Below are 25528 nucleotides of genomic sequence, written 5' to 3'. Positions count from 1 at the left end.
TCTTTGCTAATCAAATAGTCACCTGTCCTTCAGCTTCAAAAGATATGTAATTAGGTTGTAATTTGGAGGTGTTCAATATTACTTTATTGGAAATTTTGTAGTTTCTTTTCTGTGACCTGCCTTCTCATGTCTTTTATCTGTTTTCTTTTATGGGTTTGTAAAATCTTTTTCTTGCAGTCCATGGGGTCGCAAAAAGCCACACGACTTAGTGACTGAACAACAACAACAGAGACCTTTTTCTTTTGACTGTTTACTGATCCCCATACAGCAAGGGACAACTAAGATATTAAAGTTTGTTTCACTGTCAGATCAATCAAATACCACCTCTTTTGCTGTTTTAGATTATTTTCAGTAATACAGACTAATTTTTTGAAATATCTTTATCATCATTGGGTGTGTTTTGCATTGCTTCTGACAGTAATTCAGATAACAATTATTTTCTCATGGGAAATGTTTCCACTCTGTTTATTAAGAGATATTTTTAGAAAATCCTGTCTCATTTACAGTTTTAGCTAATTTCACGTTCTTTTCATATTTATTGTGCTTTCTTATTTTCTTTTTTTGAAACAGGATGATGCGGACTATAGGTTATTTCAGAAAACACTCAAATTGTGTCGTTTCTTTGCCAACTCCCTTTTGCACTATACTAAGGTAAAGCTTCTTTTTTTTATAATACATGAATGTGAAATCTACAATACATTGTAATTTGTCCTGTTTTTTTATTCCTGCCGGAAACAATCTTTTGAAGTTATTTTGTCAAGAGTATATTTTGTAGGGTTTTTGGTTTAATATTGTTTGTTAAATATTGAGCATCTGTTATATCATTTAGGTTGCTACCATCATATTGTTACTAGTTTTATTAAATTTTCTGAAAAATTTATTTTGTAAGTATAAAAATTATTTCTATAAGCACAGATCATTTTTAAAGCACAGATTATTTTTAAAGATAATTCAATTTATCTTTACTGTTGATAAATTATTTCTAAAGTAGGCTGTTAAAATTTAAATATTAAAGTTTTTAATATTTAAATTTTAAGACCTGCATATTTGGGAGTCGTCAGGGTAACATAGTGATAGTTGAAGATATATGAACAGAATAGATAAGCTGTCAAGGAAGATTGTTTAGAGAGAAGAGCCAGGGGATACTTAACAGCAGCCAGTGAAAGAAATAGCATTAATAATAAATGTTAGTAATTAAAAAACTATTATTCATGTTGAATTTGTTTTTGCCCTTGTCTTCCTCCTTTTTGACGAAAAGATAAGGATCTTCAATGACTGTTTATTAGTCAAAATTCCATGACAGATACACTGGCTACTGACACACTTGCCATCCTGGTTAGTGTGCTGAGTTTGTCCTCTGGGCCACAACCACTTACCATAATTGGCTGCTCTGTCACTGGGTTCCCTGCAGTTTGCAGGGTGTGTATTTCAGTGGCAGAGGTACATGATGGGGAGGTCCTAGCTCCAGTGGTACTTTTGGGTAGTTACCCATCTGATATTTGCTGATATATAGAAGGTAAAATGTGCCTAATTATACTGAAGAAGCTGAAAGTTGATTAGTTCTATGAAGACCTAGAAGATGTCATAGAAGTAACATGAAAAAAAGATGTCCTCTTCATTGTAAGGGATTGGAATGCTAAAGTAGGAAGTTAAGAGATACTTGCGGTAACAGGCAAGTTTGGCCTTGGAGTGCAAATGAAGCAGGGCAAAGATTAACAGAGTTCTGCCAAGAGAATGCACTGGTCATAGCAAACACCCTTTTTCAACAACACAGGAGACAACTTTACACATGGACATCACCAAATGATCAATACCGAAATCAGATTGATAACATTCTTTGTAGCTGAAGATGGAGAAGCTGTATACAGTCAGCAAAAACCAGACCTGGAGCTGCCTGTGGCTCAGATCACCAGCTCCTCATAGCAAAAATCAGGCTTAAACTAAAGAAAGTGGGGGAAACTACTGGGCCAGTCAGGTATGACTTATATCAAATCCCCTATGAATATACAGTGGAGGTGACAAATAGATTCAGGGGGTCAGATCTAGTAGACAGAGTGCCTGAAGAACTATGGACAGAGGTCCGTATTATATAGGAGGCAGTGAGCAAAACCGTCCCAAAGAAAAAGCAATGCAAGAAGGCAATGTGTTTGTCTAAGGTTGCTTTACAAATAGCTGAGGAAAGAAGAGAAGCAAAAAGCAAAGGTGAAAGGGAAAGGTACACCCAACTAGCTGCAGAATTCCGGAAAATAGCAAGGGGAGACCTGAAGGCCTTCTTCATGAACAATGCAGAGAAGTAGAGAAAAACAGCAGAAAGGGTACAACTAGAGATCTCTTCAAGAAAATTGGAAATATCAAAGGAACATGTCATCCAAAGATGGGCACAATAAAGGACAGAATCGCTAAAGACCTATTAGAAGTAGAAGATATTGAAAGAATACACAGTAGAACTGTACAAAAAAGATCTTAATGACCTGGATAACCACGATAGTGTAGTCTCTTACTCAGAGCCAGACATTCTGGAGTGTGAAGTCAAGTGGCCTTAGGAAGCACTGCTACTATTAAAGCTAGTGGAAAGATGGAATTCCAGCAGAGCTATTTAAAATCCTAAAAGATGATGCTATTAAAGTGCCACAGTCAATATGTCAGCAGATTTGAAAAACCCAGCAGTGGCCACAGGACTGGAAAAAGTCAGTCTTCATCCCAATTCCCAAGAAGGACAGAAGTAAAGAATGTTCAAACCACTGGACAATTGTACTCATCTCCCATGCTAGTAAGGTTATGCTCAAAATCCTCCAATCTAGGCTTCAGTATTATGTGAACCGAGAACTTCCAGATGTTCAGGCTAGGTTTAGAACAGGCAGAGGATCCAGAGATCAAATTGTCAACATTCGCTAGATCATAGAGAAAGCAAGGGAATTCCGGAGAAACATCTACCTCTGTTTCATTGACTATATTAAAGCTTTTGACTGTGTGGATCATAACAAACCGGAAAACTCTTAAAGAGGTGGGAATACCAGACCATCTTACCTGTCTTCTGAGAAACCTGTATGCGGGTCAAAAAGCAACAGTTAGAACCTTGTATGGAACAACTCGTTCAGTATTGAGAAAGGATTACGGCAAGGCTGTTTATTGTCACCCTGTTTGTTTAACTTATGTGCAGAGCACATCATGTGAAATGCTAGGCGGGATGAGTTACAAGCTGGAATCAAGCTTGCTGGGAGAGACATCAACAACCTCAGCTTTGCAGATGGTACCACTCTAATGGCAGAAAGCTAAGAGGAACTAAAGAGCCTCTTGAAGGGGGTGAAGGAAGAGAGTGAAAAAGCCAGTTTAAAACTGAATATTACAAAAGCTAAGATCATGTCATCTGGTCCTATCACTTCATGGCAAATAGAAGGGGAAAAGGTGGAAGCAGTGACATATTTCCTCTTCTTGGGCTCTGAAATCACTGTGGCTGGTGACTGCAGCCATGAAATTAGAAGACTATTGCTTTTTGGCAGAAAAGCTATGACAAACCTAGACAATGTGTTAAAAACAAAGATATCATTTTGCTGACAGAGGTCTGTCTGTATAGTCAAAGCTATGGTCTTTCCAGTAGTCATGTACAGATGTGAGAGCTGGACAATAAAGAAGGCAGAATGCCAAAGAATTGATGCTTTCGAATTGTGGTGCTGGAGAAGATTCTTGAGAGTTCCTTGGAAACCGAGAAGATTCTTGAGAGTTCCTTGGAAACCAAGGAGACTAAACTCGTCAATCTGAAAAGAAATCAACCCTGAAATATTCATTGGAAGTACTGATGGTGAAGCTGAGGCTTCAATACTTTGGCCACCTAGTGCAAACAGCTGACTCATTGGAAAAGACCTTGATGCTGGGAAGGATTAAAGGCAGAAGGAGAAGAGGGCAACAAAAGATGAGATGGTTTGGTGGCATTATCAGTTCAATGGACATGATCTTGGGTAAACTCCAGGAAGTGGTGAGGGACAGGGAAGCCTGGTGTGCTGCAGTTGGTGGGGGTCACGAAGAGTCGGACATGACTTGGCAACTGAACAACAACAACATACCCTTTTAAAATTAGTTCTTTTCTTACAGGGGAATTTAAATTTTTAAAATAATTATCAGTTTGTTTTCTATATCCTATGATAACAATTAAAACTATTTCTTTGACATTCTAAGAAATAGCATAGCCATGATGGATAAAGCTGTCACAACTGTACTTGAATCCCAACCTTACTGTTTTTTTGCCATGTGACTCAGCTTATTTGATACGTTAGCTTCAACTTTGTAGTCTATAAAGTGGGGACAATAATACGTCATAAGATTTTTTGAAAAGTGAAAGTCGCTCAGTTGTGTCTGACTCTTTGTGACTCCATGGACTGTAACCCACCAGGCTCCTCTGTCCATGGGATTTCCCAGGCAAGAATACTGGAGTGGGTTGCCATTCCCTTTTCCAGGGGATCTTCTCAACCCAGGAATCGAATCTGGGTCTCCTGCATTGCAGGCAGATTCTTTACCATCTTAGAGAACTAAAGTAATGTTTGTAAAGTCATTACATGTCTACTGAGCACTTGTACCTGTTCATTAAATGATAGCTGCTAATTGTGGTTGTGTTGATAGTTAACAGTAAAGAATTTTAGATGCTTAGCCTCTTCCCCTTTTTATTTTCATGCAAGAAATTTGTTTTCCCTATGTAGCACATGGAGGATTTTATTTTATTTTGCATGCCTTTGATGAATATATATATATGTATTAGCAAAGCATATTGTGTACAAAGAAGTGAAGAGAGTTGCTTTATTTTTAGGAATTTCTTCCTTTCCTCTCTGATTCTTGCTGCATGTTGCACCAGCTTTATCTTCAGATACACAGGTAAGAAGAATGCTATATGACCATTAAAATGTAATAGAGCCGTTTGAGTCATGCAACTCTTTAGTGTATATCATTTAGAAATCAAGTATCAGAGTGATTTGTCTTAATGTTTTAGTGGATTTTTATATGCTTGCTTAAAAGTAATTAATGGAGATGGAAGCTTTTCGAAAATAGATTCCATGTGAGTTTTATTTATGTTTATATTCTTAACTAGTATTTTATACCCAAGTGATGAATAATTGATCTGATAATAAATACAAAAGGCAAAAAAAGAGGTTATGTAAACATGTATATATTTTGTATCAGCATACTGTTTTTTATCTTAATTTTTATTTTACTTCTATGAGATTTAAGTCAAGTAGTACTTGACTCCATCTTAGAACAAAACAGTGAGTTACAGAAAGGGTATCATAATTTAGATAGATGTCATTCAGAAGAACCCTTGATTTGACACTAAAGGACTCTCAGCTCATTCATCAGCAACCCTCTTATATTTCCTTAATCCATTTAGTCTCCTAGACAGCTTTTCATCTCTCTTCCTCTTCAAACATCTTCAATGTCCACTACCACCTCCCCATTTCTGGTTGTCAGTGTCCTCACTCTGTGTCACTTAGAAAGATGAAAGCAATATAAAGAGAACTTCCACATTTTCCTTCTGACACATCTATTATTCTGGCTGTATCTCGGCCCATATATTTCCTTGTGCCCAAGAATGAACTGACTGTGCGCCTATCTGAGGCCAGCCACTATTTCTGCATTGGATTTCACCCTCTCACATGCTCAGGGACCTCACTATTGCAGTTGTTCCTTTTCCTTCTTGCATCATCAGTCCTCCCTGCCTTCTGGATCATTCTGATGAGTACACAGCATGCTATTGTTCTTCCAGTCTTAAGAACATAAGTCTCAACTCTGCATCCTCCTACAAATAGCACCTTCCCTTTATCCGGAATTTGTTACAATAAGACTGCTAAAAACAATTGTCTATACCACTGTCTTTTTTGAAGCTACTCTAGTCAGCCTTTCCATTCTAGCACTTCACCAGAATAGCTCTTGTCAGGGTCATCCATGACCTCCACGTTGCTAAGTCTAATGGACAATTTTAGGCCTCTAAAATTATGTGATCTGTCAGCAGTGTGTAACCCTGTCATTTAGACTGTATTCTGTTGGCTGTCGGAGAAGGCAATGGCACCCCACTCCAGTACTCTTGCCTGGAAAATCCCATGGACGGCAGAGCCTGGTAGGCTGCAGTCTATGGGGTCGCGCAGAGTCGTACACGACTGAAGTGACTTAGCAGCAGCAGCAGCAGCTGTTGGCTGTCATGCCACCTCCCTTCTCAGCAGGTTCCTCCTTGTCTCTCCAGCTACTTCAAGTTGGATGTGCCCCAACACTCAGTCTTCAAGCTCTCCTCTCTTCTCTGTGGTCATTTAGTCTCAAGACTTTAAATGTATGTCTCTTCCCTTTAATATATCTAACCACCAATCAGGACTGACTCCAGTCCATTTCATCTGACCCTTCTCACCACCCCCCATCAATCTTACCCATTTCAGTTTAAGTAGTAACTTGGTTTTGCAAATTGACCAGGCCAAAAAACCTTGCTGTCATCTTTGATGTTTCTCTGCTCTCTTACCCCTCATCTAGTCCATTAGCAAATTCTGTCTGTATAACCTTCAGAGAAGTATGTATATAGTTTATAGTAGTATATAGTATATAAGTAGATATAGAAAAAGTGAAACAAACTAGCATTTTTTATTTCATAGTTAGTGTTCCCATTTAGTTTAGTTTATATTTTCCAATTTCTCTGTCTCCTTTTTTCTTTTTTGATGTTCTTACTCAAGCCTTTATCAAGTGTAGTAAAGAAGCTTTCGTAATACATATATATAAATAATATTTATAATATATATATAGAAAACTTACAAAGTTTTGCCTAAAAAATGAATGACATTTTGATTCCACTTGTGTGATTTAGTATGAGTAGAATGCTAGATTTCTAATTTAAAAAATGGATCTGCAACAAGCAACAAAGGTTTACTGTATAGCACAGGGAACTATAGTCAATATCTTGTAATAACCTAGAATGGAAAATAGCCTGAAAAGTAATTTGTGTATATATATGTGTATAACTGAATCACCTTGCTGTGTACCTGAAACATTATAAGTTGACTATACTTCAATAAAATATATGAAAGTTAAAGTGAAGTTGCTCAGTCATGTCTGACTCTTTGCGACCCCATGGACTATAGCCTACCAGGCTCCTCTGTTAATGGGATTTTCCAGGCAAGAGTACTGGAGTGGGTTGCCATTTCCTTCTCCAAATATCAAGTGTTTATCTTAAGGGCTTCCTTTTAAATGCTGTCATCCCCTGACAGGGTATTCTCATACTCTGTCAAGTTTGCCATAGTTAAAATTAACATTGCAATATATACTGAATATGTATCTCATTTCATATAAGTTTTGATGAAGTTTAGTTTAAGCTTCAGTTACTGAGACATTTTCCCTGAAAGTCTTTGAATCTTCCTTCAGTGTTAGTATAGTTTATTCTTATAAAGCTCTTGCTTCCAGGCATTAATTCATCATCAGTTTAGCCATCTACCTATTTGAAAACAACTTTCAATAGAAGTAATTAATCCAGAATTTATCAGAAGTATCTTTCTTACATGTGTTTTTACTAGTTATTTGGTTCATATTTTTATAACATTTTTTTGAGAATGTCATTGTCAACAATGTATTAAAATGTATCAAAACAATCCTAACATTTTCTCTAAGATTCTAAACTTCCAGCTTTGTGGAATTATAGCCATGTTATTTAGTTTAGAGGTTCTTCATGCAGCTTTGGTATCAATTCAGTACTTTGAATTTTGTTTTATAAAACACATGCTACTTAATTTTTAAATATATTTTCACTTCTAGAAGAACATCATTTTGCAGTACTTAACCTCTGCCTAAAATTAGAAGGTAGCTATTAAGTGAATGAGTTTTTTCCCTTCCTTTCCAGTAAGTTTCCTCCAAGCCTATACGCTGCTGGGATTTCTAAAGCACAGCAGGAGGAAATAGCAGGTACTTTCCTGGTTACACTGAGTCCACTCATCAGTCAGCTTCTCACATTCCAGCCTTTCGTGGATGTGGTTTTGGACAGTAAATTAGGTAAGCTTCAAAACACATTTAATGTTAAGTCATCTCTTATTAATTGCAATGTGTTAAACACATGGTAATTTTCCCTTACATAGTCATCCTTTGTTTAAGCTTTAAAAATTTTCTTTACAGTTTCTTCCACTTTCTTTTCTTGGAGTAGATTTCTAATTGTTTTTTATATAGCAATCAGAGTTATATAAAAATAGAGTATGTTTTTACCAATGTGCTATAACTTAATTAATGTGTTTTTACCACGTGAAGAGCTGCCGTGTGAGCTACAGTTTCCCCAGTGTCTGCTGCTGGCTGTCATCATGGATGAGCTGTCCTCTCAGCCTGGGGATGTGCAGGCCCTGTGGTGCACAGAGAGCCAAGTCTCAGAAGCTACAGCCAGGTAACAGACACGATGTCGTTTATCTCCAATCACATTACGATGGCTTAGAATGCCCTGTTGTTTGCAGTGACCTCAAAATTAAATTCTTATATCACATAGTCTAATTAATAGTTACTATGTAGACTTCATACATATTGTTACTTAATAAAAGTATAAAATACATAAAGTTATGACAGGCACTGAAAATATTTTAATTTTGTTCACTCTTTTAAAAAGTATTGCCAAATAGTGTTATAAACATTGAATGTAGTAGAGATGTAGTTGATAACATTTGATGAGCTCTGATAAATAGAATGCTTAAACACTATAAGTTATCCCCTGGAAAATCTCACTTGTGTTCATTCTTCTTGCCAATATCAGGCTCTAGTTCTTACACCCTGGCTATTGCTGTGTTCTAGTTTTTTTATCCTTTCCTTTAGTGGCATCCTATGTGCCACTGTCAGGTTAGTCTTCCTAAACCCCAGCTTTGAGCTTCCAATTCTCTGGCTCAATAACTGAACCATAATGTCCCATGTCCCCCCCAGCTTTACATTTAAAACCCACTGTTGTCATCATTAACTTTTGCTCCTTATCCTTTCTCTCTTTTTCTACACATATACCTTGATTCTGTCAGACTGGTGATTCCTGTCTGCCTTTTAGTCAGGCTTTGTCATCTTTACCTATTATATTTTGCTTATTTTTAATTTATTATTTAAATCCTCTATGAAGAATTCTTAAACCATTTCAATCTTAAAATGACCCCTCTCTGTCTATATAATAGGACCTATTTTTTATTTTATGTATGATACCTAGTTTAGCTATTTAAATTTCAGGTTCCTTGATGAATTTTGTCTTAGTCTTTGTATAGTTCTGTATTTTGTTAATCACTTGGTAAGTGATAAAAGATGTATAGGAAAATTCTTCTCCTTTAAGGGCTTTCTCTAACTGTATTTTATTTTTATGGATACATATTCACATATATTGGAAACTGTTACTGATATATATACATCTCGAGACATTTGGCTTTGCTAAAATAACCCTCTGTAGTGTTATTAGATCCACTAATTGTTAAATGTTAATAACGTTGGGTTCAATGTTCTCAATTTCCCTGCAGGGTGTCTCTACTCAAAGCCATTTTCTCCAGTTTTGAGCAGTGTTCTGGTGAACTCTCTCTACCTGTTCATTTACAGAGAGTAAAGAGTAAAGGGCAAGCTGAGGTTGCTATCACCTTGTATCAGCATGTTTGCATTCATCTGTGTACATTTATTGCTTCCCTTCATCCCTCACTGTTCCCTGAACTGGTAAGTTTGTCACTTGCAGGGCTAAGCTGAGATTACTTTTGCTTTCTTTTCTGTATTACTTTTTAGAAATTACTAGATTACTTTTGCTTTATTTGATTTGTGAATCAAATATTGAAGAAAGTGTGGGGCTAATAAATGTGTATGTACTTATTTATATTGGGGTATGGTTGCTTTAGGAGGCTGGCAGGCTGCAGTCCATAGGGTCACATAGAATCGGACATGACCAGAGTGACTTAACACAGCACAGCACACAGTTGTGTACGGGCTTCCCAGGTGGTGCAGTGGTAAAGAATCTGCCTGCCAGTGCAGGAGATGCAAGAGATGCAGGTTCAATCCCTGGGTCAGGAAGATATCCCAGAGACAGAAATGGAAACCTGCTCCAGTATTCTTGCCTGGAAAATTCCATGGACAGAGGAGCCTGGTGGGCTACAGTCCATGGGGTCGCAAAGAGTTGAACATGACTGAGCCCTAATAGTTACTTTACAACATTTGGTTAGTTTCTGCTGTACAATGAAGTGAATCAGCTATATGTAGCTATTAACTATTAACTCCCCTGCCACTCCACCCTACCCATCTAGGTCACCACAGAGCACCGAACTGAGTTCCCATCACTATACAACAGGTTCCTGCTAGCTGTTTTACATGGCAGTGCACATACGTCAATCCCAGTCTCCCAATTCATCCACCCACCTCCATCCCCACTGCCCTCCTTGAGGATACTTCTGTACATCTGCATCTCTGTTCCTTCCCTGCAAACAGATTCATCTTACCATTTTTCTAGATTCCACATATATGTGATAATACGTGATATTTTTTTTTCTGACTTACTTCACTCTGTATGGCAGACTCTAGGCCCATCCATGTCTCCACAAATGACCCACGTCATCTTATCCGTATGTATCTATGTCCATGTCATCTTTATCCATTCATCTGTTGATGGACATTTAGGTTGCTTCCATGTCCTTGCTATTGTAAATAGTGCTGCAATAAACGTTGGAGTACATCTGTCTTCAAAAAATGGGTAGAAGACCTGAATAGACAATTCTCCAAAAACGACACATAGGTGGGCAGCAAACACATGAAAGAATGCTCAGCATCACTAATTATTAGAGAAATGCAGATCAAAACTACAATGAGGTATCACCTCACACCGGTCAGGATGGGAGTAATCAAAAAAATCTACCAACAATAAATGCTGCAGAGGGTGTGGAGGAAAGGGAACTCTCTTGCATTGTTAGTGGAGATGTAAATTGATACAGCCACTATAGAGGTTCCTTAAAAATTAAAAATAGAACTACCATATGACTCAGAAATGTGTATTTATTTTTGAGTGTCATTCTCTCAGCTTGCATATTTTACCCTTTAATTCAGTTGGGTCTTAGGAAATGGTAATTTTAAGAGTCTTGTAGTATTCAGATGTAATATTTAGCTAAAATACTTCAGATATCATTAAAAACATTTGGGGTGGAAAAGTATGGAAAGACAGTGTGAGAAGAAGAAAAATGTGTATGATGTCACATAATTCAGTTTCTTAAAAAGAAACAGAGAATAGCAGAATGTAGTACCAAGTCTCCTACAGATCCTAGGCTTAATGTGTTTTTTTCTGTTTTTTTTTTTTTTTCCTGAAATTGTTTGGTTTGGTTTTTTTAAAATTTTTGGCTGCATTGTGCAGCATACAGGACCTTAATTCCCCAACCAGAGATCGAACCCACAACCCCTGCAGTGGAAGCATGGAGTTTTAACCACTGGACCACCAGAAAAGCCCCTTTTTACTGGAATTGGATTAGAAAGATGTTGATAAAATTCTAGGAAAAAAATTCTTAAAATTTATTTAAAAATCAGTATCATTATTATAAATGGGTAATATTCAGTACATATTAAATATTGTTTTTGAATAAGTTAAGACAGAAACAGAAGTATAGACATGTGTATTATATACATTGTTTTAGAGACTTCAGCTTACATAGATTTTTGTGGAACCTAGTGATTGAGTTACCACACTGACAATCACTTTGCATCTCCATAGCCCAGTCCAATGATGAACATGTAGGTACTCAATAAATGTTGAGGGGATGGCAGCGTAGATTCTTTCAGACACTAGAAACTAAAGCTTTCCTATTGAAGATCTGTTGGGTTTTTTTTTGGATTGTGATAGTATTTTGTTGTTTTGAGAAATGTTATATTAATGATAATTTATCATAACCATTTGTATTTCGTTAGGACACTGCTCTGTTGAATGCTGTACTTAGTGCTAATATGATCACCTCTTTGCTGGCTATGGACGCATGGTGCTTCCTTGCTCGGTACAACATACTTTTTAAAATTTGGGGGTTGATTTACTGTAGTGACTGGTAGTAAATGACTTTATACTTATAAGTTTATAGAAAATTAAATCTTGATAATCCTTTAACAGCCCCCAAAAATGGTTTGATTTCATATCACAGCACTGAATTAGGGACTGAGTTCCCTCTTTCCTTTCTTTGGCTCAGATCAACAGAACCTATAGCTTAGGTAGTTTTGTATGTTGTATTTGTATTCCTTTGCCATGGAAATAACTGCAGTTTAGAACATTTAGTGTTTTATGGTAGTTCATCTTGCTTTTCTGAATAATTGTATAAATAATTGTATGAAGATTGTCTCTCTTTCTATCACAGATATGGGACTGCTGAACTCTGTGCTCATCATGTGACCATATTGGCCCATCTGGTAAGTAGAATTATGAAGCCTAAAACATTCAACTTCCCATGCATTTCCTTTGGGGATATGATAATCTTAAAGAATGTGAATATCAAAAAGAGAAATAGCATGTTAGCTAAATGATTTTGACAGTAAATTATTTTGACAGTAAATTAGTTTCTTTGCTCTGCATTAATGCTGATGCTGGGCTTCTGTGGTAGCTCAGACGGTAGAGAATCTGCCTGCAATGCAAGAGACCCAGTTTCAGTCCCTGGGTTGGGAAGATCTAATGGAGAAGAGAAAGGCAACCCACTCCAATATTCTTGCCTGGAGAATTCCATGGACAGAGGAGCCTGGTGGGCTACAGTCCATGGGGTTGCAAAGAGTCGGAGACAACCTAGCAACGAACACTCTCACTTTCAATGTTGATGTTATTGAGAAAGATATATTAGAAAGATTGTAACACTGGGGAAATTGTCTCAAATTTTATGGAGTTTCATTGATGTGGGAAAGAAAAATTAGGTTGTTGGAGGATAAATTTAAAATTGAATACAAAGTAGAGACTAGGAGTTAGCTTTAATATTGATGACCCAGAGTTCTTCTTACTCTCCCCTCCTCCCTCCTCCCTCTCCTGGGCCCCTCTCTCCTGCCCCAACCCCCTCTCTAATATGACTTAGACATTCTGACTCTTGATTTTGTTGTATCTCTTTCTGAGAGGGACTAAATGTGATAGTAATTGATGCCTTTTGGGAAAAGAAGTAATGTGAATAGATACAAAGGGAAAATTAATGATGACTTATGTTAATCTTTTCAGTGTTGATCTTCTTTTGCTGTTAAATTCCAGGATGTTTATGTTCCATATAAGATGGGCATGACTGGTTTATTTTGTTTTTAGTCTCTGGCTTTTGATAAGATCTTATGTGGGCCATGTTTCTTTTGTTTTTCAGTAGAGTTATTATTTCATATATTTCTTGGTTTACCCTATAAGGATATTGTAGACTAAATCCACTGAGGTGCATGATAACCAGGCAGCTGACATCTGTGTCTCCATGGCTAATGGTCTGGAGTGCTTACCCAGTTTTTTCCTAAATCCTCATCACATCTTGCACAAAACAGTGTCTTTTATGTTATTTGTATCATAACTACTTTAAATAAAAGCTCTCCTAGCACATTATGATAGGAATTTTAAATTCTTTTAATGACGCTTCCATCTTACAGTTATATTCACCTCTGCGCTTTTGTGCTTAGACTTAAAAAAATTTCACAAGTTATCTTTCAGTAGGGGGATTAACATATCAAGTTATCAAAATGGTAATTAGAAATAGAAATTCCAAAGTATTGTTTTTAAATGTATCAAAATTGTTTCCATATTACAAAAGTAATCTAGGTTCATGGAAGAGAAAAAAGTAGAGGAAAGTACCAAATCAAAAATTAAAATTCCGTATGTTATTTCCCAGAAAGAGCTGTTGTTAATATTTTGGTATATAAAAGCTTGTAAAAGCTATGATTTTAAGTCTGTTGATCTCTGCTCTCTCTCCTGTCTTTTCCCAGATAAAATCTTGCCCTGGAGAATGTTATCAGCTCACCAACCTATCAATACTATTGAGGCGTCTCTTCTTCTTCATGGCCCCACCCCAACAGGCAAGGATATCATCTTTGTCACTGTCTTTGAGCAGCTGCTGAGAACTGGATTCAGATACTTTTGTAGGCTTTTTCACTCCCGTTTATTCTACATGTAAATGTTGACATGATCTGAACGTAATTTTTAATATATTTAATGTATTTGCTTATTGCTTTTGGGTGGATTTAGAGTTTGATGTGAAAGAAAAGCCAGAGCTATACAGGAATTAAAGTGATAAAAATAGATTTTACTCAGAGCTGTTGCAATAGGAGAGAAGAGATTTCAGTAGAACTGGGCTCAGTTCTGAATACAGCATAGACTAGTGTGAATCTAGGGTCAAGAAGCAGGGTAGGAGTCTGTGGATAAAAATTCCTAAAAGGAAACATCAGAGGTAAGGGGGTCATTCTGGCTTGACCAGATTCTTGCTGAACACAGACCAGGATGATCAGATACTAAGGGTGAGGGATTCTTTCTAAATTTAGGTATGATTCTTGCTAAAACTGGATAATGCAAGACCCAGAAAAGATGGATACAAGCCCAGAGTCAAAGACTTCTCAAGAAGAGAGCTAAGAAGAGCTTGACTTAAGATTGGTCAAGGAGAGAATCTTTGTCAGTGTCTTAGCTGCAAGTTACAGATAATCATTCTAACTCTGCGTTCTGAGAGAACAAGATGGTGGAGGAGTAGGTGGAGGTTGAATACCTCTAACTCTGTCTTCTTTCTTCCTATTTCTCATACATTGAAGATACTTGGAATGAAATGGTTGTGTATCCCCTGTCCCTTTAACTTATTTTGAAGAGCTAGAATATTACCTATGCTCTAAATGAAAATGATATCTTTTTTCTTTTTTAAAGTAAACAAGTTGAACTTTCTGGGGAAAATTGGAAGTATGATGAGTCCTAGTTGTTTGCTATTGTGAGGAAGACAAGCTCTGCGTGACAGGAGATTCTCCAGTTACAGGAACCTTGGTAGCCTGGCGTGGTCCCTCGGATTAGTCACTTTGGAGCTCTTACGAGCTTTTTATAAAATACAGGTTCCAGGACCCAAACCTGTGAATAGAATGAGTATGGAGTAGTGGCTGTTAGGTGAGGCTCAGTAACTTGTTTTTGTTATTATTAAATTCCTACATGATTCTGACATGGATACAAGCTGGGGAAACACCAGGTTAGTGGAGTGGGTTAAAGGCCTTGGTGTGAATCCTGGCTTACTATGACCTTGGGCAAGTCATTGTTTCTGAAACTGTTTCCCTGCCTACAAAGTGACAGAAATGTGTAACTATTTTGAAAAATTTCATAAGGATTTAGAGATAATATATACTAAATACTTAGCATAGTGCCTAGTTTAGAGAGTACTCAATAAAGGCTGAGTTCTTTCTAGAGTGTTTACTCCAAGTCCATGCCTGCTTTCCTGCCAAGAGAGGATGACAGGGCAGCAAGGAGCCACACTGACCTTCTGGCCCTCTTTCTTAGGTGTCTCCAAGGCAGAAAAGCACAGCAAGCCCACCTCATAGCCCTCCAAAAAACATGTCAGGGTTGCTGTTCATGCCTCTAAAACTCCTGAAGAGTGGTCTGCGCCAAATGCAATTTTAATACCTTCCACTCCCCTATCAAAGGTCGTACTCTTGGTTCCTGGTATATGGTTCTTCCTAGAAGCCCTGTTAACTGGCAGGCCCTTCCTGAAGAAGTGGGATTTGGAAGAGATCCTCCATTTTCTCACTTTATAGGAATAAAATTCTTTCCCAGCGTTGAGAAATTTTAACTTTTAGGATAATACAACTCAGAATGAATTAGCCCCAAGTGAGTTCTAGAAAGTTTGTTGCAACAAACTCTAGTATATGTTTAGAGATCTCTTATATACTTCTCAGTTTATTCTGAAATTTCCAAATAATTGCAACTATCAGATATGAAGTTATGGATAAATGAGGGTTTACTTATAACATTTTCCTTCATTTCCTTCATTTATCAAATACTGATTTTTCCTGCTGTGTTCAAGTTACTATATAACACTTAAAATTAAGGGAGAAACCTGAATTTGAATTCCTGTTCTGAGAGTCCTTGGGAGAGTTAGTTAATCCTAAAATTGAAATATTATTACTTAGATGGCAGTTGTGAGACTCAAGGAGATACAGAGTGTATATATGCATAAAGTGAGCATTTAACAAGTGTTAGTTCTTCTGTCATGTCGTGTCAGCTTTTTCCTTTTCTGTTAAGACATGATCCAGCATCTTAAAGGAAGCAGCCGGAAACCTGTATTTTTTCAGACTATACTATGGACCAGGTTTTGTAATAGGCACTTTAATTCTTTTAATCCTTACCTCAGCCTTGTGGGATAGATGATATGTTATCATGTCCGTTTTACAGATGAAGATTCAATAACTCAGGATAATTAAAGACCTTCTCCAAGCTCACACATAATAAATGACTGAGCTAGGATTCAGATAAGATCTGTCTTGCTCCCAAGTCTGTGTTCTTTCCATGGCTCCTGTATTGTTTTTAGCTGGTTTTCATGCAACTGCTTCAGGGGCCTCCTCTGTGGGAAGTTGCCTCTGCCTCCTTACTCCCTTTTACCCTAGGAAATATGCTTTTTTATTTCCTGAGGTTACCTGAGGGGAAAGGATATAGTATGTCTGGTTGAAGCACATTGGCAGCTGTGCTACCATTTTCATGTAAAGGAAAGATTACTTTATATATTTGCATTTTAAGCCCACTGGTGTATTTTTCTCTCAGTGTTAAGGAGGGAAGTCATGTGCTCTGCACATTAGATCCCCTTATATTTCACTCCTTGTGAACTGTCAGCACTAGCAGTTTTAAATCTTGAAAACTGTGTTGAGGCCAAGGTTTTCAAACCCAGAATAGTAAATAAATAAATCAGTCTTTGTATGTAACAGATCTTGGCAACACCTACTTATGTTGTCCACGGTGTTACTATTTATAGTTCTATTTTGGAAAGGGAACTCATTCACTCACTGGACTTTATTATAAAGAAAGGTCTTGTTTGAATTGATGTTAGTTGGCACAATTCTCTTGGCTTTCCTGATGCAGTTTGGTTTCATGAGTAAAGCTGCCTATTGTAATGAAGGGATCCATTTTTCTGGCTTTATCAGCTGTCCCAGAAGACAGCCATGTAATTTCTCCCTTGTTTTGACAGCTAAGTATTTTCTCCAAACAAATAAAATTCAAATATAAATATGATATATAATGAAGAAGAGTTTCTCTGTCAGATTTAATATAGTGGCGTGTTTTTTCTTTTCTCATTTTTGATGTAAGAAAATTTTTCATTCAGCAAGTAGATTTTGGATATCTGTAAATTGAATTATTCTTCTTAAAAAATTACATCAATATTCCTAGAGTATACATTAATTAGTAATTAAGTACACCATTGCTTTTGCAGTTTTTCCACTAGAAACTGATTTAACAGTTTAGCTCTTTCTTAAAATAACTTTTGTTTGCCATTTTTATCTAGTCCGTAACATGGCATTTTAAAACAGTACTGTGTTTCTGTTAACCTGGCAAACACTTTGAATTATTTCAGTGGTAGAATCATTTTGCCAACCATACTGTTCTGAACACTTGTGAATGAGTTTCATATGTTATCTAAAGCAGAGCAGAGCTGGCTAGCCCATTGGAAAACTGAACCTGTGACCTTTGCTTCTCTGTGATAGCTAAGTAGTAAGCCACAAAGGTTGGCTAAACCAATCTTGTTGGCATATTTTGGAATATTACTTTTGATTTAACTGTACAAGTTGTTGAGTACACAGATTCTTAGGAAAAAATAGACTTATTGGGTAGAAGCATTTAAAATAGCTGACATGACTAATAAGGAAATACATTATTCAACATTTCTTAATGCATTTATATAGTGTTCCACTTAACCTGTGTTTTTCAATTTGGAAACAAATGCAAAAATAAAAATAACAACTAAAATGCATGTTCATTTAGGCTACATTGATCTGGTACCTTGTGATACCGTTATGCAGTTAAGAACTGTTATTTTTTGTCATACCAGCCGCACAGCATGTGGGATCTTAGTTCTCCTACCAGGGATCCAACCTGCATCCCCTGCACTGAAAGTGCAGAATCAGAGACTTAACCTTTGGACCACCAGGGGAAATCCCAAGAACTTTAAAAAAATATTAAATATGGAAGCTAATACTTAGCTTTGGTGTATCAGTTCACTAGACTGTCTTATGTTACTTTTTTTTTTTTAACAATTAATTTCAGGTGGAGTTTATCCAGAAATTTCCCCCAAAAGAAACAGAAAATCTGCTTCTGTGGCAGTATATTTCCTTTCAGGCACTACCTGCTGAGCTTAGGAAACAAACTGCGCTTGAGGTCGGCAGAGCAGGTGTTGCAGGGTGTAGCAAGTGGCTAGGCAGCAACCGCACGCTGCGAGAACTCGAGTCTCTGGTAAGTGCATTATGATGGCCTTGATTCATTCTGTAGCTGTCACGAAGCTGCTCTAGTTACTGGGGATGTGTTGTTAAAAAGACACAGTTTGTGCCCTCAGAATCGAGCAAGAGTTTCATATTTCTACACTGTAAGAGTCTGTGAGAAATGTGCTATTATCTTGATTGATGTAAACATGAGAGGGGAGGGTGGAACAATACGAAACACATTATGAAATACTTTATTTGTAGTATATTTGCTGACATTTCTAGATTTGGTAGAGAAGATTCTTCTGTTTGTACAACCCTCATTTTATGCAAATCTCTTCTGAGTCTTTATATACCTTTCTATTTAGAATGCTCCCTCTTAAAATAATGAAATAAAAAAGAAGTTGATCTATAAGTCAAAATACAATTTTAAAAATAGAATACAGTACATGTTGTTTGCTGTTTATTTGCACATTTTTTGATTCATTCATTCATTCAGCCTATTTTGAGTGCTTATATGTGCCAAGCTCTGTTTTAGGCATTGGAGATAAAAATATATCAAAGAACAAAACCAACAAAAACTCCTGCTCTATAGACTTACATTCTTTAGCTGTGGACAAAGAAGTAACATATATATATATATATATATGTAAAACTTATTATATATCAGTTTGTGATAAGAGACAAATCAAGCAAGGATGGGCACAGAGCATTCAAAGGGGTGAGGGCTTATTTGCAATTTTAAATTGAGTTCACGGTTTTCTTGAGACTTATATTTTTAAACTGAGTGTAAATGTTCTGATACTCTATTACATAGTGGCATCTGACCTTAATCATCAAGATAATTTAAAACATTTACATATATTGAAAGGAAATATTTCTGTGTGCCTTTATTGTAAGAAACCTATTAAATACCTAGTTAGGAGATGGTGAGATTGTTCAGGTTTTGTATTCATTATGCACAAATTTCTATAGTAAAGACAAAAACTTTTGTATTAGATAAAATAAAAGCACCTATTTTCTAAAATTCAACAGATCTTTGCTCTATGACCAAAACTAGATCAGCAAGTTATTTAATGTTTATTATAAAAGGAAATAAGTAAATCATAAGTTAAAAGCTGTGTGGTGATTACATAAAATTAAGTGTGGTTGTTGAAGTATAATGGATGAAGGGCAAAATTACTGATTGTTACCACACCCCAACCAACCCCATTCCTGGCCAGTCAGAAAGACAGACATTTGATATATCATTAAGAGTGAATCCAGGAAAAATTATCTTTTGTTTTAAATTCTAAATAATGTACTTAGGTACTATATTTGTTTATTGAATGCAGTGTTGCTAAAAATTTTAAAGATTAATTATACAGCAACAGCAACAATAATTTAGTAAACTTTAAAAGGTTGCTAAGTACATAATGTGAAAAAAATTTGGTTGATAAATAGTATGAATTAGCTTGACCATATTGGCCATTTGTATCAAATCTATTTATTAAAATATGATACAGTTTCCATTTTGTTAAAATTTCAACCTAAAAGGAAAAAAAAAAATTAGGAAAATGAAGTAAATGTTTCTGTGTATAAGGAAAAGTAGTTTTAACAAAATATATTGCTTGGCCAAAAATTTGTCTTGAGTGTTTCTGTAACATCTTACATCTTATTTGGCCAACACAATACATGTGTTAAAGACATCGCTGCAAAGATGGCTTTGGATCTTAGAAGTACACTTCTAGTGTTTTTATGAAGAGTTATAAGTAACTCAAAACCTGCGGGTAATTGGGTTCAAGCTCCTTTAGACTGGTCTACACTCAGGTCCTTTCCCTGTCTCTCGCCTTTAGAACACAGTGCTCTCTGCTCTGCTTGCTGTATGTAATTCTTCTGGTGACGCTCTGGATATGGGGCAGCAAACTGCAGTTAAGGAAGTTGGAAGTCAGCTTTCAGTTCTTTTAAACGTTAAACTGGTAAGGAAAGCAACTGTAGCCATTTCACTGAAGAACAAATAAAATATTGAAAAAGAGAATGAAATTTCCATACGGAGTAAAATGTAATTTCTTTAGGTTCTTGGTAGCACTTGTGATTAGAATTTAAAAATACCTACTTTTACTCTTTCAGCCAGTTCTATTAAAGTGTGATAGAATTATATTAATAAAACTAGAAACTAGTGAAGTGACAGTGACAGTCTAGCTACTATTTTCAAGACCATTTGGACCCTATTTTTTTTTTTTTTTAATTTCTTCTCCTACTGTTATTTCTTCTTTGTTTGCTATGGCCTGTTTCTGTGGTTCTGGAGTTCTTTTATAAAATCTTTTTGAGCAGTGGAGAGTGGTCTGGCTTAATAGTAGAAGGGGCAAGTAAATGGATATGGCTAACTTGTATTCCTCTTCTCCAGAAAAGCCAAAATCAGGCTAGAATTAGAATGATATGTGTCCCACAGATCACTGTAATTTAAAAATCATATTTAGTTAAATATCTAACTATGACATTGATAAGTTGAAATACTGGCCTCTGGGTGTCCCAGTTAGTGGAAGGTGAAGGCAGCATTCACATTTGTGAAATAATACAGATGGTTTTGCAGATGATATTTTATCAGTAAAGTTTATGTATATGGTTAGATTTCACTGTTGCAGCACTTTAGCTTCAACAAGTGCTTTCCCCCCGATCCTCATTAAATCATTCAATAAATATTCACTGAGGATCTTTCCTGGTGATAAAGCTTATAATATCATAATAGAAACAACAATTATGGAGAGGAGAAATGGAATTTTAAGAAGACTAAGGAATAAGCAAGCTTTTTCTGTGACACATAAAAATAAAGAGATGCCCATCTGAATTAAATCTGGGTTTAGAACATGGCTATACTTTTTCCTAACTGTGTGTCTAGAGGAAATTATTTAACCTCTCTACCCCTTTTTCATAGTAGTAGAGTGAGGGTAATAATACCTGCTTCATAGAGTTATAAGGAATAAGTGAAGTAATAAATATAAAGTGCTTAGCATATTTCCTGGAATATAATAAATGTGAATGTTGCTAGTCTCATGTAATGGAAAATTTTCACCAAAATTATTTTGTGCTTCTTATTTAAGGTAATAGGTCAACCTTATGTTCAACAGACACTCAGCCTTTTACTTCCACTGCTGGGATTTTTCATTCAAGTTCTAGATCCTCAGCTGATAAGTCAGGTAAGAATAGTGAGCAAGCTATCTATTCTCTATCTTTGTGTTTTTTTATTTAAAGAAAAAAGTTGAATTTATTTCTACTTTAAAAAAATAAAAAATGATATCTGGACATGTATGCATGCATGCTCAGTCACTCAGTCATGTCCATTTCTTTGTGACCCCATGGATTGTAGCCCACCAGGTTCCTCTCTATCTCTTTGATACTGAATAGTCAGACCTGTTTTGTTGTTGGTAACTGCTCAGGAAACCCTGAGGTTAGGAGTCAGTTCACATGGGAACCCTGCCTTCATAGCATTTTCAAAGGTATGCCAGAAGCTGTTGTTGAACTTGTGTTAGTCACTCAGTCCTGTCCAAATCTTTGGGACCCCTTGGACTGTAGGCCATCAGGCTCCTCTGTCCGTGGGATTCTTTAGGCAAGAACACGGGAGTGGGTTGCTATCCCTTCTCTAGGGGATCTTCCCAACCCAGGGATCGAACCTCAGTCTCCTGCATTGCAGGTAGATTCTTTACCATCTAAGCCACTCGGGAAGCCATGGAATAAAACCAACATGGACTTGAGGATAATTCTCATTATTTCTTTGAAGAAATAAAATGAGGAGCACTACTGAATTTTTTCTCTGGTCCCTAGCTTGCTGGCTGGACCTGGCAGAACCAGAGCCATTGGGGGTCCGTGTGGTGCTGCCTCAGGTGTGCCTCACTTTGGGTGGTTCTGAGTGATGGAGAGAGGGAAAAGGGGAGAAGGCCTTCGTCTTACCTGAAGTGATTTGAGGATTTGGAATGAGTTCACACTAGACAGACTTGATCCCCTAATTTAGTTGGCGTAAGCTTACTGTCACGTAAGAAATAAAAACTATTCCGAGGTAAAGCCAGTCCTTCCTATTTAGGAAGTTATAGCATATTGCAGAGGGTGAGACTAGCAACACCTTGTTTTTAGTAGCTCTGGTTTTGGTTGTGTACATGAAGAACTTAGCATTAAAAAATGTTTACTAATTAGGTATATTTTTAGTTACTATATATGTATTTACAGAGAATATAGTAAAATAATTGACTCAAATATGTTGATTCTGAAGATTCTAATCTTTTTTTGAAAAATAAAATAGTGATAGATTTGATGTAATTGTACCTACCTTTAAAAAATCCAAATAACTAACATTTTAAAATTTCAACATAAGTAAATTATTCATTGAGACATAGCTTCCATAGAAGACTATCTCAGTGTCCTTTACACCAGGCAAACTATGGCCTCCTGACTAGGTTCTGCTCTCTTGTTTTCAGCATAAGCACTAAGGAAGATTTTTTACATTTTTAAAGGTTTGTTAAAAAAAAAAAAAATATATATATATATATGCAACAAGGAACAAGCCCAAAATATTTACCATGTGGCCCTTTACAGAAAGTGTGCCAATCCATGTTTAAAGAATGAACTTCTCCCTCTGGAATTTAAAATACAAAATAATTTTTAAAGATTTAAAGGAAGAACACTGGCATATTGTTTTTCAGAAACACATAAATGCTTTTTATTTCAGTGGTTGGTAAGACTAATATTGTGGTAGTAAATGAGTGATTTTATTGTTTTATTCAAATTCTACTTGTGAAGTGTAGGCTTTGTAGAATGTTTGACTGTCCTGGGTTTGGTTTTATTTCCCGTCCTGCATACCCATCAAAATCTTAGTCGTGTCTCTACAAAGCACTTGTTTTATAACTGCTTGTAACTATTCTTTGGTCTTTGCACCTTCAGGTCATAGCTTTGCAGACCTCACTGCTTCAATTAGAGCCTCCTGACCATGTTCGATTGGCATTTCTGGATTTTCTCTCTTCTCTGGGAAAACTTTTTATACCTCAAACTATCCAGGTAATACTCTCTTAATCCTGTTGTTCCCATGTTAACAAAATCTCTAATAATTACTGAGGGGTTTTCAGGCTTTAATTTCTGGAATTCTGTGCATTGCTGACAAATGAAAATTGGAGAAAAACTATTTGGTGAAGAGAGGGTGACTGTCTTAGTAGAACTCATGTCAGGTCATTTACTTTTAGAAAAATATATGTTGACATACAAATAATTTATAGAACTGGCTACAGTAAGATTTACGCTAGTTGGATTCTAGCATACAAAGTTCCTGAGGAAGGAAAATATTTATGTCTTGTAGGGAACAATGTATAGTGAGGAAATTGGTTGATTTATCAGTTATTCTCTTGGTTTCTATATCCATTAAAGGGAGCCTATTTGTTTTTTTAGAAGATATTTTTGAAAATTTTGTGAAGTATATATAGTTGACAAATAAATGTAAAACTGTAAAGCCTTGGTGATATACTTCTACTGAATCTTAAGACATACTTCACAGCAAAAAGTCTTCCTCCTAAATTGAATTTTTCCTTCCTTATTACTGTGGTCAAGACAATTCTAGACAGTTGACATTTTTGCCCTACTTCCAGGTCATGCTATGAAGAGTTTAGTGCTGAGAACTTTTTCTGTAAGTGGGGCAAAAATATGATGAATGTTTTCTCAGTACGTGTTAAATAATTAAAACCTTGAAACCAAAACTTGAACTGGTTAGTCTGTAAAGGGCTCTCTTGTTCAAAGGTAGACAATATCATACTGTTGGCTTTCATCACATAAAGTTTTGTTTAAGTGTGACTTGACAGCTTCTTTTCAATTCTCTGGATAGAAGTATTCAAAGATACTTGCATTTGAGCTATCTTCTTAGCATAAAATGAATGTAAATATATTCTGAAATTCTGCTTCATCAGTGCATAGCCATGGACCCTGATGGGCCAGCACCTATGGAACAAATGTTTCATAAAAGCAGAAATTACCTTGCATGTTCCCAGAGTGAAGTTAAGATCTAAAGAAATTTGGGGGAATTCATCAGCATATGAGAAGCATTTAACCCATGTGATAGATTCATATATTCATTCAAGAAAAAGTTAAGTTCTTGCTCTATGTCAGGTGCTATTTTAATCCCTGGGGATTTAGTATTCAGTAAATCAAACTAACAAATACCCTCAGCCTGTTGAGAAGCAACAGACTACTAAAGTGGGGATATATGAAATGCACTAAATTGGTGGTGAGTGCTGTGGAGAGAAATAAGGCAAGAGAAGGGGAAGAATGTATACGTGGGAGTAGAGTCTGAAATCAGACTTGGTCACTGGCATCCTCACCGTAGTGACATGTGGGTGACACCTGACGCTGAGGGAGCAAACCCAGGCAAGCACCCGAGGAAGGCATCTCCGCAACAGGGGAAATGGTAAGTGAACATAGCCCAGCTGGAAGCACATCTGATAGGAGAGCTAACACAAAGGCAGTGGGGCTTTGAGCAAAGAGGGACACGATTTAACATGTTTTATTGTGTTCCCTGGGACAGAATTATGGAAAAATGATAACGAATGTACTCTGCTGAGGTTCTCCTCTAATAAGGCTGGTTTTCTTTGTAGGACAGAATTCTGCCCAGCCTGTCTTCTGTTTTTGCCACACTGCTAGCTGACAGGAATTGGCTACTAGAACAACATTCCTTGGAGGCATTTACTCAGTTTGCTGAGGTAATTAATTAGAAGGCCATTCTATCACAGTGACCTCTAAAACATTTTCTGATATTGCAAAATATCCCAAAAACATGTATAGAGCTGCTTTTTGTATCTTAGCCATAAAATTTCTGGAGGAGATTATTACTAGCCTTTTGTTTTACAGGATCTAAAAATGAAGGCCAGAGAAGGGAAGTGATTTTCCTAAGGTCCTCAGTAGTAATGATCAGAACAGGCATTCAGACTAGGTGTCCTAATTCAGATGCTATTTGGGGTTGAATGATAATATATTTCATCTCCACCTTTCATGGGAGCTAAGTTGATGAACACAAACCTGTTAGCTCAGCTCTGTAGAGAAGGCGACCCTGCCCTGGGCTGCTTTTACTCTTACCCGCCATTGTACAGTCCTGCCCTTCATCATAATGGGGCCCAAAAATGTTGGGATGACTGGGCAGAAATTATTACAGCTCACAACTTTATACTTGTGCACTCTCAAATAACTATGA

At 36.6% G+C, this 25528-nt stretch overlaps 1 protein-coding gene across 7 annotated transcripts in view; it reads left to right on the top strand.

Annotated features, from left to right (window-relative positions):
* The window catches only part of FIRRM (FIGNL1 interacting regulator of recombination and mitosis), a 50809-nt gene that overhangs the window by 21663 nt on the left and 3618 nt on the right, over positions 1-25528 (top strand). For 4 of the 7 annotated variants that reach the window (XM_081489544.1, XM_081489545.1, XM_081489546.1 and 1 more), the window contains 13 exons: positions 571-651; positions 4799-4863; positions 7856-8004; positions 8254-8383; positions 9477-9663; positions 11884-11966; positions 12318-12369; positions 13891-13980; positions 18179-18364; positions 20166-20288; positions 21411-21506; positions 23242-23355; positions 24936-25040. In XM_081489544.1, coding sequence (XP_081345670.1) covers positions 571-651; positions 4799-4863; positions 7856-8004; positions 8254-8383; positions 9477-9663; positions 11884-11966; positions 12318-12369; positions 13891-13980; positions 18179-18364; positions 20166-20288; positions 21411-21506; positions 23242-23355; positions 24936-25040 — 1461 coding nt within the window. The remainder of the gene's footprint in view (positions 1-570; positions 652-4798; positions 4864-7855; positions 8005-8253; positions 8384-9476; positions 9664-11883; positions 11967-12317; positions 12370-13890; positions 13981-18178; positions 18365-20165; positions 20289-21410; positions 21507-23241; positions 23356-24935; positions 25041-25528) is intronic. The other 3 variants (XM_081489547.1, XM_081489549.1, XM_081489550.1) reach the window with 1 other exon arrangement.

This window comes from Giraffa tippelskirchi, chromosome 5 (assembly GCF_054371585.1).
Source record: "Giraffa tippelskirchi isolate mGirTip1 chromosome 5, T2T-mGirTip1v1.2.pri, whole genome shotgun sequence".
Taxonomy (NCBI): Eukaryota; Metazoa; Chordata; class Mammalia; order Artiodactyla; family Giraffidae; genus Giraffa; species Giraffa tippelskirchi.
This window is presented reverse-complemented; position numbering and strand designations above follow the sequence as displayed.